This window comes from Macaca mulatta, chromosome 1 (genome assembly GCF_049350105.2).
Source record: "Macaca mulatta isolate MMU2019108-1 chromosome 1, T2T-MMU8v2.0, whole genome shotgun sequence".
Classification (NCBI taxonomy): Eukaryota; Metazoa; Chordata; class Mammalia; order Primates; family Cercopithecidae; genus Macaca; species Macaca mulatta.
The window spans coordinates 209,299,190-209,314,539 of NC_133406.1; the positions used below are offsets into that span (position 1 = coordinate 209,299,190).

The 15,350-nt window shown below is 55.3% G+C and overlaps 1 protein-coding gene across 2 annotated transcripts; it reads right to left on the minus strand.

Moving 5' to 3' along the window:
• Positions 1-210: 210 nt before the first annotated feature.
• TINAGL1 (tubulointerstitial nephritis antigen like 1) lies at positions 211-11,868 on the minus strand. 2 transcript variants are annotated; one of them, XM_028836767.2, is made up of 12 exons: positions 11,722-11,868; positions 10,860-11,184; positions 8,816-8,879; positions 4,602-4,694; positions 4,275-4,389; positions 3,061-3,184; positions 2,826-2,976; positions 2,522-2,711; positions 2,377-2,422; positions 2,030-2,153; positions 1,147-1,192; positions 211-1,063 (listed from the first exon to the last, which is right to left on the minus strand). In XM_028836767.2, the coding sequence occupies exons 2-12, from the start codon at positions 11,167-11,169 to the stop codon at positions 923-925; spliced, it is 1,404 nt and encodes a 467-aa protein (XP_028692600.1). In that variant the 5' UTR covers positions 11,170-11,184; positions 11,722-11,868; the 3' UTR covers positions 211-922. The 2 variants fall into 2 exon arrangements, with proteins under 2 accessions (XP_028692600.1, XP_028692604.1); XM_028836771.2 differs by lacking the exon at positions 10,860-11,184 and having other exon boundaries at positions 11,722-11,812.
• Positions 11,869-15,350: the final 3,482 nt, after the last annotated feature.

A 15,350-nucleotide genomic window follows, 5' to 3' on the forward strand; every position in this document is an offset into this window, starting at 1 on the left:
TCTAGGGCCAAAGGCCATGCCATCCATGCCCCTCCCCCAAGTGGGTCAGTGCCCAGGGCATCGACAATTAGGGCTGAATGGCAGTTAGGATTTCCAGTCCCCCCACCCCTGTCAACCGGCAATGCCTCAGGCAGTCCTTTCTGCTGTCTAACCACAGCCACTCCAACTTTGGCTTGACTTTCCACTCCCAGAGGTTCCATGACACTGTAGTTATCAATACTTTGGTTTTATTTCAAAACAGTGAAAAGAAAAATAAATATCTGAAGAATAAGAATACAGGGCTGGGTGCGGTGGCTCATGCCTGCAATCCCAGCACTTTGGGAGGCGGAGGCAGGTGGATCGCTTGAGCCCAGGAGTTCAAGACCAGCCTGGGCAACATAGTGAGATCCCTCTCTTTATGAAAAATACAAAAATTAGCCAGGTGTGGTGGTGCACCTGTAGTCCCAGCTACTCAGGAGGCTGAGGTGGGAGGGTCACTTGAACCCAGGAGTAGGGGGTTACAGTAAGCCCTGATGGGCCACTGCACTCCAGCCTGGGCAAGGAAGCAAAACCCTGTCTAAAAAACAAAAGAATACAGGAGTGGGGTGGGGTAGGTAGTGGGGCTGGAGACTTGGAGACTTGAGGTGTCCTGGCTTTGGTAGTCTTGAGTGGGGGGCCAGGGGCCTGGGATCTGCGGCTGTGCTCTTCCCAGGCCAGGCCCTTCCCTGTCCCCACTGGGAGGTCTGGGGGCTCCGCCAGCCTGGCCTGCCCGCGGCTCCCAGGCGGGGCGCTGCGTCAGCGGAACCCGCGCCGGGATTAGCGCCCTGGCGCCGGCCTGCGCCCCGGCTCTGTTGGGGGAGGCTGGGGTCACCGCCCCATAGGGGCCTCTTCCGCCGGCCCTCAGCCTGGATCCCAGGCCAGACCCCGCGTGGTGCCCACAGCCTCAGTGATGACCCATGTCCTCCATGCCCACGCGGCCCCAGACGCCCAGCACGAAGCTCTCGATGTCGCACTCATTGACGCCGCGCACGATGCGGAAGTGGCCTCTCTCGCCCCAGGCTGGGCCCCAGGAGTTGGCCGCAGTCTGGGAATAAGGAGGGGTGGTGAGAAGGGGAATGGGAGTGGGGCGAGGGGAAGAGGGGGCGGGGAAAGGGTCAGCGGCCTCACCCAGTATTTGAGTGTCCTTCCATCTGGCAACGTCTCCTCTCCCCATCTGTGGGCAGAGCAGCGGAAGGGGAAGGGCGCTGGGTCTACCTGCTCTCAGGAGCTCCAATCCCGGAAACCTGCCCCATCCAGCCCCCAGTTGCCTTTGGAGGGTTGGGTACACCCTTAGGGCTCAGGCAGGTCTCTGTACCTCTCTGCATCTCCCTCACTCTCACATCTGTAGGTCGGTGCACCCAGGCCCAGCATGGGAGGGGGTGGGGCACCAAGGGTACAAGTGGAGGCGAGGTGAGCAGAAGAGGAGGGAACCTGGGTCCTCCAGAGACCCACCTCCTGGGGGCCAGTTCTGTGGAACCACATATCCACCTGCCCTCCCTCACTTGGGGATCCAGGGAGGTGTAGGTGCCAAGGGCCAGAAGGAAGACACTCTGATAATATATGAGTATCTTAGAGACCCCCAACTCCCACCGTAAAGCACATTTCACTGAGTTCATTGAAGTCAGTGACCCTGACATCTATATTCCCTAAATTGGATAGGGAAACTGAGGCCAGGGGAGCGACCTCACAGGTCACTCGGTGGGTCAGGCAGAGCTGGGACAGGTGTTGAGGTGGGGAGAGGTTGAGAAACTCTTGAGGCTCTCTTCGTATTTCATTGGGGTTATTTTATCCCAATGTCAGGAAGGAACAGTTCCCAAAAAGCCTTCAGAGGCTCCCAACCTCCAGTTCGACCCAGGGCAAGTCCTTTCTCTTTCTGAGTCTCAGTTTTCCCCCTATTGAAATGATGAGTAGTCCTGGCTCTTTAGAGAGGTTGTAAGAACCCAAGGCAGGCTCCAGAGCCCCTAGCACAAACCCTGCTGTCCCCAGCCGTCTCTGCCCACACGCCCCTCACCCTGTGATCTTGACTGAGTGGGTCCCATGTCGGCGGTATCTCTCTGGCCTCCCAAGGCTCACTGGCGTGTGGCTGTAGATGCCTCCCTTGTATAGGAAGAAGTCTTCATGCACCTCCATGAGGGCTGTGGGCAGATGTCAAGGTTGGGTCCGCTCAGCTCATTGGCACAGGCACTGGTGCCTGAGTCTATTGAGGTGTGCCCAGGCACCAGGGTCCCTCCGTACCAAAGCTCTAAGTGCTCCCTCCAGGCGCTGCCTGTGGGAGGGGAGGTCCCTTCTGTGCCATTGTGCCCAGTCTCAAGCAGGCACAAGCTTCTGGAACCAGGGTGCTGGATGAGGGGTGTTTACCTTGGACAGGGCCATTCTCCATCAGCTCCTTCATGATCTCCTTGTCCTGGAGGGCAGGGGATGGACAGACAGCATCTGTCAGGGGTGAGACTACAGGCTTTCACAACCCTCCTGCCTTGGTGCCCTCACCCAAGTGCTGACTTACATTGGAGCCGAGACGGTAGACAGGAGTGACCTGGTAGATGTCATTGTTATTAACATGGCTGTTGGGGCAGCGGGCAGTGGCCTGGCGCTTGCCCCGACCCATGGCTCGGCTGTGCATCATACAGGGCGGTGCGGGGCCAGCCTCGTCTCGCTCGCGGCCCGAGAAGGGGTAGCAGTGGTCAGACACCACCCTGCAGAGGCAGCAAGAGGGAGCAAAGGCAGAAAGACTCAGTGCATCATGGCCCAGGCCATGCCCACGGAGCCCCTCGCCCTCTTCTCTGCCCACATCCCCTGTTGCTGCATACCCTCGGCGACGCAGGAACCACCAGGCACCGTCGAGACGCCCACCGCGGCAGCCCTGCTGCTGGTGGGTGTCACAAGACAGCAGGTTCTGGGGTGACAGGACAGGTGTCATGTGTCCCAGAGAATGGATTGAGACACGATCGGATGCCACAGCTGGTAGGGTGAGGCAGAGGGGCTGTCAGGAGTCTCAGGATTTGGCCTTCCTCTCCCAGGCGCCAGCCCTTGCCCTTGGCTTACCTGCTGTGGAGAAGGCCCAGGAGCCTGCACAGTTGCCCTGGTCAAGAGGCTCATGAATCAGGTTGGGCCACTTCTCAGAGGCCTCAAAGGCCGTGGGAAGCACCTCCCCTGGGTTCAGCACTGTCTGCAAGATAAAGGTTGCCCTGTCTGCCTCCTGCTCTGCCCTGGCCTGCCCCTCAGGTGCCCATTGGCACTGGAGGGCCACCAAGTCCAGGGCCTTCTGCAGTTTAATCTTGAGCCCTCCTGCTGCTGCAGGATTCCAGCTGCCTCCAACTTTGACTTGTGTTGAAGAACCAAGCACCATTTAGTGCCTCCCAGGTATCAGGTGGAGTTGACTAGTCCTGCTTCCCAGATGAGGCAGCTGAGGCCAGGCACAGGGAAGTGGCCAGGCCAGGCCCCTCAGCTTTCCATTCTCAACCCCTGCCTCTTTCCTCTGCACCTTCTGATCGGCCTCAGCTTTCTTCAGGCCTTAGCTTCAGGCCCCAAAGGGAAGGGCAGGGAAGAGGCAGTAGGGTCCCGTGACCAGGCAGGCTGCCAACACAAACAGCAGGAGGCAGAAAATAGCCAGAGGCCCAGGGGAATAAGGGCAGGGCCAGGGTCTGGTCACCCCAGGACGAAGTCTCGGCAGGGAGGGCCACTCCTGCCAGCCCCTGCCTCCCCACTGCCTGCCACTGATGGACAAATGCTCCAGCACGTGTCTCAGTCCAGGTCTGCTGAAGCTCCCCTTTGTCACCCTTTCACTTTGGACCTGGTTCCCATTCCTCTCCCAGAGGGTCCCACTGGTGGGAAGGGAGAAGCCCTCTCCTCCCTTGGGGTTCGGCTAAATCGGCATTTATTTCCGAGAACTGCTGCCCTCTGGCCAGAGCTGGAGGAGTGTCTGTCCTTCCCTTCCCAAAATACCAAGGTGACCCCCTGTCCCCCTGGGCCCTGACCCAGCTGTACTGAGACCAACAGCATTTTTCCCAGGCTGGAGAGATCAGCGGGGAGCTGATGCCAGGACCACAAAACTCAATCTGAACATCAGTTCTTCCAGTGCAGCACATCCTGTGGAAGCAGGAAACAGAGGCCCAGAGAAGGGGAGTAACTTGTCCAGGGACACACAGCCTTGTAGTAGGGGATAGTCCAGGCCCTTGGAGGAGCAGGGCACAGGGCCAGCATCCCTGAGGTTCTGAGCCATGGGGAGATGGCAGGATTGTGGGAAAGGATGAACTTACGTAAATTTCATGCATGTTCATGACCAAGGAAGATGGGCGGATGGTTCCCAGGCGGTAGCGAATGCCCTCATCCAGGGTCATGCCCCAGAAGGCGCTGTGGTTCCCAGCCTGCCAGCTAAAGGAGAGGGGATGGAAGGAAGATCTGCCAAGGCTCGGGGTCCTGGGGTAGGTGCATGTAGGTGGGAGAGACGCACAGTGGCTGAGTGCACACACAATCAAATCTGGGTGTAGGAGTGGCCTGCTGGATGTGCCCCACAGCAAAGCATGTGTGTATACATGCATGTGTGTGCATGCGTGCCCACTGACGGTGCTTCTAGGGCGTCTTACCCATAGTTGCCCTGGTTGATGGCTTTGATCATGTCTGGATCCACCAGGCATGGTTCTTGGTCACACTGCCACTGCCTGTTCTCCTGGCAGGTGCTGGTGAGAAAAGGAGAGAAGGAAAGGGTAAGTGGGGGACTGGGGACCCTCTGAAGGAATATGGCCTCGGAGGTTAACATGGGCCAGGGAGTCTGTAGCAGTGACTATGGGAGAATCTCTAGGTGATCCCATCCAGCCTGGTGGCTTTAAATGTCAACGTCTAGTTCATGATTCTCAAGTTTGTATCTGTGGCCCAGATCTCTGCCTGAACTCCAGAGTCAAGGATCTCGTGGCTATTCAACATCACTACCCTGAACCGAAACATACCCTGAACCGAATTCCTGATCTGCCACACCTATTCCCCCTACAGTTCTCAGAAAATGGCAACTCCATCCTTCCTGGAGTTTGGGCCCCAAACCTGGCAGTCTCCGCTGACTTCCTCTCACATGCCGATCCAGTTCATCCGCGTATCCTGTGGGTCTACCTTAAAAACACGTCCAGAATCCGAACCACTCTCATGTTCTCCTGCACCCGCCCCACAAGTCCGATCACCTCTCACCTGGATTCCTGCTGTGGCCTCCTCACTGTGGGTGCTCCCTGCATCTGCCCCTTGCCCCCCTTCCCAGGGTATTTTTAACACAGCTGCCAGAGTGACCCTGCTAAACCTAAGTCATGTCATGTCGTTCTTCTGCCCAAAACCCTCCACTGGCTTCACAGCACAGAGTAAGAGCCAAAGTTTGGTGATGACAAGGCCCTGCACGATCTGTCCTCCTGTCCCCTGACCCCCTCCTCCTCCTAGTTCTGGTTCCAAGGCTCCAACTAGGCTGGCCCCTGATGGTTCACAGCGATCTGCCTGCTCCCCACCCTCCCCTCCACCTTTTTTTTTTTTTTTTTTTTTTTTTTTGAGACAGGGTCTTGCTCTGTTGCCCAGGCTGGAATGCAGTGGTGTGATCTCGGCTCACTGCAGTCTCTGCCTCCGAGGCTCAAGCGGCCCTCCCACCTCAGCCTCCTAAATAGCTGAGACTACTGGTGCGCACCACCACACCCAGCTAATTTTTGCAATTTTTGTAGAGATGGGGTTTTGCTGTGTTGCCCAGGTTGGTCTCAAATTCCTGGCCTCAAGTGATCCACCTGCCTTGGCCTTCCAAAGTGCTGAGATTACAGGTGTGAGCCACAGGCCCGGCCTGTTTATATTGCTTATACCTGTTTCCTCACAGGCTGTAAATTCCTTAAGGGCAGGTATTATTTGGTATTTTCAGTGCCTGGGAAAGCAAAACCTAGCACATAGTAAGCACTCAATGAATATTTGTTAACTGAGTCAATGACTGAGGCCATATGCTGAATTGACTAAGAGCATGGGTTCGGGAATTCAAATTCTGGGTTCCAGTCCTAGCCCACTAGCTGTATCATCCTAGGAGGATCATTCAAGCTCTGTCTCTCTCAATGTCTTTGCCCATAAAATAAGGATAATACAGTGGTACCACTTTCCAGGGATTCAATGACAGGCTTGTAAAGCATTTAGCACTGGGCCTGGCCCATCGTGAAGTGCTCAGAATTAATATCTACTATCACCGTTCTCATTACAGGAACCCCAGACCCCACTTCTCTGGAGCTTCAGACTCATATCCCACTGACCTTCTGACATCTCTGGATGTACAAAATGCATCTCGACCTCAAAATAGCCCGTCTGCCTCCCACAGGCCTGCTCTTCCCTAACATCTTCAACTCTGAAAATGGCACCCAATTGTTCACATCAGAGCTCCGTGTGGTCTGTGGTGTCCACCCACATGTCCCCTATCAGCAGGGCTTGGAGATGGCACATAGAAATCCACCTACCTCTCACCCCTCCACTGTGGCCACCCTACTCCCGTCCCTCATCACCTCTCACCTGGACCACGGCACTGCCTTATTCACCAAGTCCCCTACCCCTTTAGGATTCCAGGCCATCCCCTCTCTACACACCCCAAAGTCAGACAGATCTTTGAAGAACGTAAATCAGACCGTGTACTCTCTACGTGGCTTCCTGTGACTCCGAACAAAATGCAGAATCCTCAGCACAGCTGATGTGACCCACGGAACTTGACCTGTACCTCCTTGGGGTGTCTCTCCCCTACCCCAGCTCCAGCTAAAATGAGCTCAGTCACCTCCCGGCCTTCCCACGAGCCGCTCCTTCCCCCTAGGCCAGGCCTCTTCTATCCTTCTCCCTGGTCTCAGCATAAAACGTCCCTTCCTCAGAGTGGCTTTCCCACCCACTCCCTGCTCTAAACTGGGACCCCCATTATCCTCTCTTTTCCCTACAACACAGGGCAGCTTGTCAGGATACATTCATTTGCTGTCTTTCCACGCCCCTCACCTTAACTAGAAGTGGGTCAAGGACTGTGTCTGTTGCATTCCTGCTCCATCTCCTGAGCTCAGCATAGTGCCTGTCACGCAGTAGGTCTTTAATAATAGGTGCCGACTGAAGGGTTGCATTCTATGAATTCTATAATGCTTTTACAAGCTCATAACTCTGTTATTACAAGAAGCTGAACTGCCTCCTTCCAAGCTGCCTGAGGCTCCCACCTCCAATGTTGCCTTTTAAGGAGCCTCAAGGGGAGCCAAGACCCAGTATGGCTGGGCTTTCCAGCCCCAGGAGCGGCGGGGGCGTTTCTGGGGAGGGCCAGAGGAGTCTGCGGGGCTGGGGAGGCTCTCCTCATCCTTCCTTTCCCCCTCTGCACACCAGGCTGTTCCTCCTCTGCACACCTAGGCAGCAGCCCCCGACTAGACTCTGGAAGCATCCTCTGAGGGCTCCGACACCCTGGACGCTCCCCCACCCTCGCCCCCAGAGCCTTCAAGGGCAGCAGGGTGTTCCGTCCTTTCCTGCCATCTCCTCCTTTGCCCCCAGGGCTGCCCACACAGGTCCAGGCAGGGCCGGTGGTAGCAGGTCCCAGCATTCCAAAGGGGGCCTAAGGGGCCAGGGACAGCAGTGAGAGAGAGCATTAACCCTTCAATGTCCAGAGCCATCCTATCAGAACCTGCGGACGGGCAGGCATGTTTTATCCGTTTGAACACACACACACACAGTGCACACACACACACAGTGCACACACACACAGTGCACACACACACACACAGTGCACACACACACACAGTGCGCACACACACACACAGTGCACACACACACAGTGCACACACACACACAGTGCACACACACAGTGCACACACACACACACACAGTGCACACACACACACAGTGCGCACACACACACAGTGCACACACACACAGTGCACACACACACACACAGTGCACACACACAGTGCACACACACACACACAGTGCACACACACACACAGTGCACACACACACACACAGTGCGCACACACACACACAGTGCACACACACACAGTGCACACACAGTCACGCTGCACACCCAGACATGTTCTGAAACGTCCCTCCCTCGCTGTGACCCGGGCACCCCTCACCCTAGTAAGGCAATGGAAATAGCTTATGCGCAATGCATTCCAAAAAGTTTCCTTCTCTCTGGGACCTTGTAGTCCCAGGCAAAGAGGGAGTGGGGGTGGAGTGGGTGCAGGGCCTCCTCCTCCAAGTCACAGGCTCCCCATTATTTCTATTAAGGTGTTCAGGGTTTCCTACCCGGCCCTTCTCCACTTCCCATCTCAGACTGAATAGGGGGTACCCGTGATCCCTTCCTCCTCCTGCTGGGAATGGTGGGGAGGGGTGGGGAAGGAAAGAGGGGCCACATTTCAGGGAAGGCCCTGCTAGAGGCTGGCTGGCCGCCCGCTCAGCCATCCCTGACACTCATCCGCTCAGGGCAGCGGATGCTGCAGTCAGAGCTTTCCTTCCTGGCGCCCCCTTCTCCCTGTGACTCTGTGGTGACAGCAGGAATAGCTGGGAGGAGTGGCCCAGCCCAAACCAGGAGGGGTGGGGAAGGACTTTCAGTTCAAGGGTGACCCCTGGGCCAGGCACCCATGGCTGGCCATGCTTGAGGAATGTTGTTGGAATGATGTGAGATAAGTTGACTTGGTCAGTGTTAAAATTCCTCTGTTGCAGATGAGGAAACTGAGGTTCAGAGAAGGGAAAAGACTTCTCCCTTGCAGAAGGGGGACAGGGATAGGATTTGAACCAAGTCTGTCAGACACAGGCTCACAAAGCAAGACCTCTCTAGGCTCCAAACACTCACCAACGGTTACAGTTGTCCCAGTAGGTTCCCAAGACTGGATAGATACGACCTCCATGCATACATCCTGTTGGAAGGAAAGAGAAGAGAAGTGGAACCAGAGCCAGAGAGGATGGGCTGATTGGCCAGGTCCTCAGAGGTCAGGTACCTTGAACCTTTCCAAGCTCATATCTCTCTCTCTCTCTCTCTCTCACACACACACACACACACACCAGCTCTCACTGAAATTAAAGCCAGACTATAACTGAAGACAACACACACACACACACACACACACACACACACACACCAGCTCTCACTGAAATTAAAGCCAGACTATAACTGAAGACAACACACACACACACACACACACACACACCAGCTCTCACTGAAATTAAAGCCAAACTATAACTGAAGACAACACACACACACACACACACACACACCAGCTCTCTCTGAAATTAAAGCCAGACTATAACTGAAGACATCACACACACACACACACACACCAGCTCTCTCTGAAATTAAAGCCAGACTATAACTGAAGACATCACACACACACACACACACACCAGCTCTCACTGAAATTAAAGCCAGATTATAACTGAAGACAACACACACACACACACACACACCAGCTCTCACTGAAATTAAAGCCAGATTATAACTGAAGATAACACACACACACACACACCAGCTCTCACTGAAATTAAAGCCAGATTATAACTGAAGACATCACACACACACACACACACACCAGCACTCACTGAAATTAAAGCCAGATTATAACTGAAGACATCACACACACACACACACACCAGCTCTCACTGAAATTAAAGCTAGACTATAACTGAAGACAACACACACACACACACACCAGCTCTCACTGAAATTAAAGCCAGACTATAACTGAAGACATCACACACACACACACACACACACACACACACACCAGCTCTCACTGAAATTAAAGCCAAACTATAACTGAAGACAACACACACACACACACACACCCCAGCTCTCACTGAAATTAAAGCCAAACTATAACTGAAGACGACACACACACACACACACACACACACACACCAGCTCTCACTGAAGTTAAAGCCAAACTATAACTGAAGACATCACACACACACACACACACAACAGCTCTCACTGAAATTAAAGCCAGATTATAACTGAAGACATCACACACACACACACACACACACACACACACCAGCTTTCACTGAAATTAAAGCCAAATTACAACTGAAGACAACACACACACACTCACACCAGTTCTCACTGAAATTAAACTATAACTGAAGACATCTCCTGCAGGGTCACACACGAACTGCTATTTGGGAAGTTCTTCAATGATTCTAACCTGGATTCCTCTTACTTTACTTGGATGCCAGCCATAACATTCCTGGGATCCTTTTCCCTTTAAATAAGTTAGGGCTTGGAGATGCGGAGTGGGAGGAGCATGGGGAAGCCAAAGCCCAGAGAAGGTAAGTGACTGCCCTAAGATAACACAGCACTCTGAGATGACAGCTCAGGTGTGCAGTCTGCCGGCCCAAGCCCCATGGAACTGTGGGAGGGAACGCAAGTGATTCTCCTATTGGACAGGGGCAAGTGCATGGAAAAGGATGATGATGAGGCTGAAAGCAGGAACAGATGTGACCCATCTCCCAGGTATGAGCAGCCATCTCGGGACAGAAGATCGTAGAATCCTCAGCAAGGGCAGAAAAATGGCTAAGATGACCCTCACTAACCCATATGTGCCTTATCAGCCCAAGAGTGAGTCAGCAGGTGCGGCCAGCACCTTCCGTGTCTGGAATAGAGACAGGATTGGGAGAAAATGTGAGAGGCTGCCCTTTCCCTGGGCCAAATTAGAATTTTAACCAAGGAGCTTCTTCCAGTCTTGCTGGAGAGAGTAAAGTTCCCAGAGGGGCAGGGAAGAGCCCCAGATTCTATAGAGCCTCCCCTGGAAATGTCAGTGCATCCATCAGCTTTGCTCCTGAGCCTTGCTGAATCTAGGGTGGACAAAGTGACCCGCCCTCCTGGCCATCTTAGTGCCCACCTTGGATCGGGGGAAAAGGGGGTGGCACGCCGAGGCAGAAGTCCCAGAAGTCAGGGCAGCAGTCGGAGACCGTGCGGTTGCAGAAGAGGTCACAGTAACAGATGGCGCCCAGGTAGGGCAGGGCACAGTCGTCGGCACGGCCGCGGCAGCACAGGTCCTGCTCCTGGCAGTACCGGCCTCCCGCGTCCCGGATGCCCCGCAGGTGCAGACCCGGTGCTAGCTCCCGGCGCACACGACCCTGCTTGGCACCCAGAGCCACGTGGCCAGCCAGCGACAGCAACAGCAGTAGCCCCAGTGGACATCGCCACATGGTGGCTCCTGGGCCCTGGGGGGCAGAGATGGCGGGCAGCAGAGACTTCCTGGCACACCAGGGATGGGTCTCCCAGCTTCCTGGAGCTGTGAGTTCAAGAGGGCCCAGCAGGGAGGGAGATCCCGATTCCTGAGTCCCCAGGAAGGACACGGGCAGAGGAGCCCCAGTGTGTGGGTCCTGGCTATAGGGGGATGGGGACTGGGCAGAAACGGAGCCCCTCCCTGACCAAGGCAGAGACCTTCAAGGATAAGGAAATGAGGGTGGTGGCATTCTTGGTGCTCCCACCCAGCACTCATCCTGTGGACCCAAGGTCTTCTCTCCTGTCCTGGGCCCCTCCGCCCTCCAGCAGCCTCCATCCCCGACCTGGGTCATTGACTTTGTGCTTTCCTGTCTCCCCCGTCTTTTGGGTCCCCCTCTCTTCTGTTCCTGTGTCCGTCCGTCCCCCTCCACTGCCCCTCTGTCTGCCATCTGTCTTGGTTCCTCTACCTGCCCCCTCTTCCTGTTTCTTCTCGTTCTACACCTTCCACCCTCCGATCAGGGGAGCGTCCCTACCTGGTAAGGGAGTGGGCTGGGGCCCAGGCTGCCCCGCGCGCCTCCGCCTCCTGGCTCTGCGACCGCCGGACGCTCAAAGTCAAGAGAGGAGCACGGGGCGGGGCGCTTTTTGTACCGCCCGCCCTCTGCACCGCCCCAGCGGGGGTGGAAGGGAGGGGCGCCTGGCTTGTACCTGGAGTAACTACCCCACAACTCAAGGGCTTGCAGAGTGGAGAAACGACAAGCACACGATTGTCCTGGCTGGGTCTCTGGTGGTGGAAACTGTTCCCTTAGGGGAACCGCAAGCAGGAAGGATTGTGGTCTCACACTGGGAAGGACTTCCCAGTGGGCATGCCTGTGGAGCTGAGGGGCTCTGGTGGAGAAGGGGAGATATGGGCAGCCGAGCTCTGGGTTATGCACACAAGTTTGGGAAATGATGGGGAGAGCATGTGAGGCAAAATTCTCTAAGCCTCCCCTGACCCCTTAGTTATAAAAACAGCCATGCACAGCCTTCTGTGCCCCCTGGGCTTGGGTGCCGCCTCCCTAGCCGCCCCAGCTCCTAGGAGTGATTGGAATTCCAGGAGTATGATACTCCAGTGCCCTGGTGGCTCATCCCTGGGAGGTGGCAGGGTGTGGGGGAGGCCTCTGCACACTTTGACCCCTTGTTGAGTCTGCCCTCCCTTGCCTTCTTGGGTCCCTCACCGAGCACTGCCCTCTCTAGCAAACCCAAGGGCATCCTGCTTGGCACCTGTACCCCTCCAAGGGCCCAAAGGCGAGAGCCCTACCAGCTGGCACCCCCTGCAGAGGCCCTCCTTCCTGCCCCAGGCATAAACCTTTCTTTGCCCAGGCTGGCCTGGGACCCAAACAATGGGGCTTCTGTCCCGCCAGGTCTGCCGTCACCTTTTACTTCCCTATTGAGCAACGCCCTCTCTTCAACAGCTTAGGCCCAGGCCAGAGGTCTCTACCAGCACCTGGACAAACTCTCCCAGGCCCAGGCCTGAGCCTCACATACTGGCCCCTGGGGAGGCATCAGGGACTCCCTTTGCCCTCCCACTGACCTCCCTGCAAACCTCCCCCAAACCAAGGGGCATCCTCAGCTGGCCAGCCCCTGGGGGAGGGGAGAGAGCCGAGGATCACTGGTACCTGTGACTGGGTTACCCCTGCCATGGACCACTGCGTGGTGAGTCACCAAGGGGGTCCTGCCCTGGTGGGAGTAGGGGAGGGATAATGTCCGGGGGCCCCATCACTGGCACTAGCACACCCAGGAGCTGCCCATCTGCTGGCTGCAGGGACCTGGGAGGACAAAGCCTACGTGGGAGACTGAGGCTCAGAAGAACTCACTTGCCTGAGGTCATGCAGCCAGAACACAGGCTTGCCACCAGCCCACTCTTTTACCCCTAGTCACCCTTAGTCACCCACTACAGGTCTTAACGTGCTCCTGGTTGGGAAGTCCCTTTTCTTATCTAACCTCCATTCATCTTACTGCAAGACGGGCCTCTCGGTATTGGTAAATGTCATATCCTCAGGGTAAGAGATGAAGGCTGCTTTCTTTCGAAAGAGCTCATGCCCAGGGTTCCTACTTTTGTGGTGCCTACTTTTTCATGGTTCTGGGGCTGGGGGCTGGTTCAGAGACATCTGGCCTATCTTTTGCCCAAAATCACACCCCGTAGGCCACCCTTGTGCGTCTGGCTGTGCTATCTCTATGTGCATGTATGCATGTGTCCATCTGAGTTGCGCCTTGACCTCTGGGCTCAAGCAATCCTCCCCCGTCAGCTTCCTGAGTAGCTGTGACTACAGGTCCACGCTGCCATGCCTGCCTCAAGTTTTTTTGTATTTGTAGTAGAGATGGGGTTTCACCATGTTGCCCAGGCTGGTCTCCAACTCCTGAGCTCAAGCGATCCGCCTGCCTTGGCCTCCCGAAGTGTGTTTACCTGTCTATCTGCTATGTGCCTGTGTATCTGTGAGTCTGGATATTTTGGCTATCTGCCTGTCCTTGTCTGATTGACTGTCTGCTTGTCTATCCATTTACCTGTCCATCTGCTACATACCTGTGCATCTGTGTGTGTGTATCTGTCTGGATGTTGTCTCTTTGTCCATCATGGATCTGTCTGTCTGCCAGTGTGTGTTGTTTGCCTGCATTTGTGCACTTGTTGGCTTGTATGTCTGTGTGTGTGTGTCCTGCCTGTGCCTCCCTGTCTGTGAGGTGTTTGTGTATCTGTGTGGGGGTTGTGGCCATCTGCCTGCCCTTGTCTGCCTGTCTGTCTGTGCATAAGAGGCAGGGACTCAGAGCAGGGGATGGGAGCAGAGCCAGAGCCTCCCACCATCACTCAGCTTGGCACAGAGCCTGCCCGAGTGGAATTTTGTGACTCACTGGGTTCCTTGGCCAAGGAGGAAAAGGGCAGGGCCAGGGTTGATGGACACCCCCACTTTCCTTTTCCATGACCCTTTGACCCTTTGCCTCCTAGTGACTCATTGACTTCTTCTTTTTTTTTTTTTTTTGACCGAGTCTTGCTCTGTTGCCCAGGCTAGAGTGCAGTGGCCTGATGTCAGCTCACTGCAAGCTCTGCCTCCCGGGTTCAAGCCATTCTCCTGCCTCAGCCTCCTGAGTAGGTGGGACTATAGGTACCCACCACCACGCCCGGCTAATTTTTTATATTTTTTAGTAGAGATGGGGTTTCACCATGTTAGCCAGGATGGTCTTGATCTCCTGACCTTGTGATCCACCTGCCTCCGCCTCCCAAAGTGCTGGGATTACAGGTGTGAGCCACCACACCTGGCCGACTCATTGACTTATTCTTGAGCAAAGTGGGGCCTTATCCAAGGGCCTGGGACAGAGCAACAGGCAAGGAGACACCGGCAAGACTTCCCCCTCTGAGCCCTTCTGGCTTTTCAACAGGCAGGTAGCCTGGGTCCCTGTGGTGTTCTGTTCTCCCTTACTCTGGACCCCCACAGCACAGCCCCTCTCTGGGAGTTGGTACCAGCCTGTACCCAGATGCCCCCTGGAGGCCTTCTTGTGCTCTCTTACTTTTACAGAGGGAGGTGAAGCAAGAAAGGGACAGTGACATGCTTAAGGACACACAGTAGAGCAAAGGCCCAGGCCTCTCCTTTCCCTGAAGTCCCAGAGCTCCCCACACACCACAACCTTCACAACTGCTCCCAGTGCTCAGAATCAGCCATTCTCCTCTGCGAGCTGAGCAGGGCCTTCTGGGAAGACAAAGACCTGTTGTCTGCTCACCCCAGGTCCCTACCTGAGGACCCGATACTTGAGGCCTAGGAGTTCAGATGCTTGGAGCCCAAACAGCACCCCAGCCAAGGCTGGGGCTCCTTGTGGCTCCTTGTGGTCAGTGGGACATGTCCAGAGCTCAGGTCAGTGCTCCCTGGGACTGTGTCTGAGGTCCAGTCCAGGCCTAATACTGTAGCCTATTGGGCCATGTTGTGATATGTTGGGGCTTCCCAGGGCTGCTGGACTGTTTTGTAGAAAGTCCCGCATCGAGGGCTGCATGACAGTCAGAGTGTGGTGCTGTCATAGCACGCTGGAGCTTGCAGCAGATAAAATTCCAGGCCATGTGGAAGTGTGTTGTACCACGCAATGGCATGCTTTACTGTTTGATTTTCTCATTCATTCAACAAATATTTATTAAGCATTTACG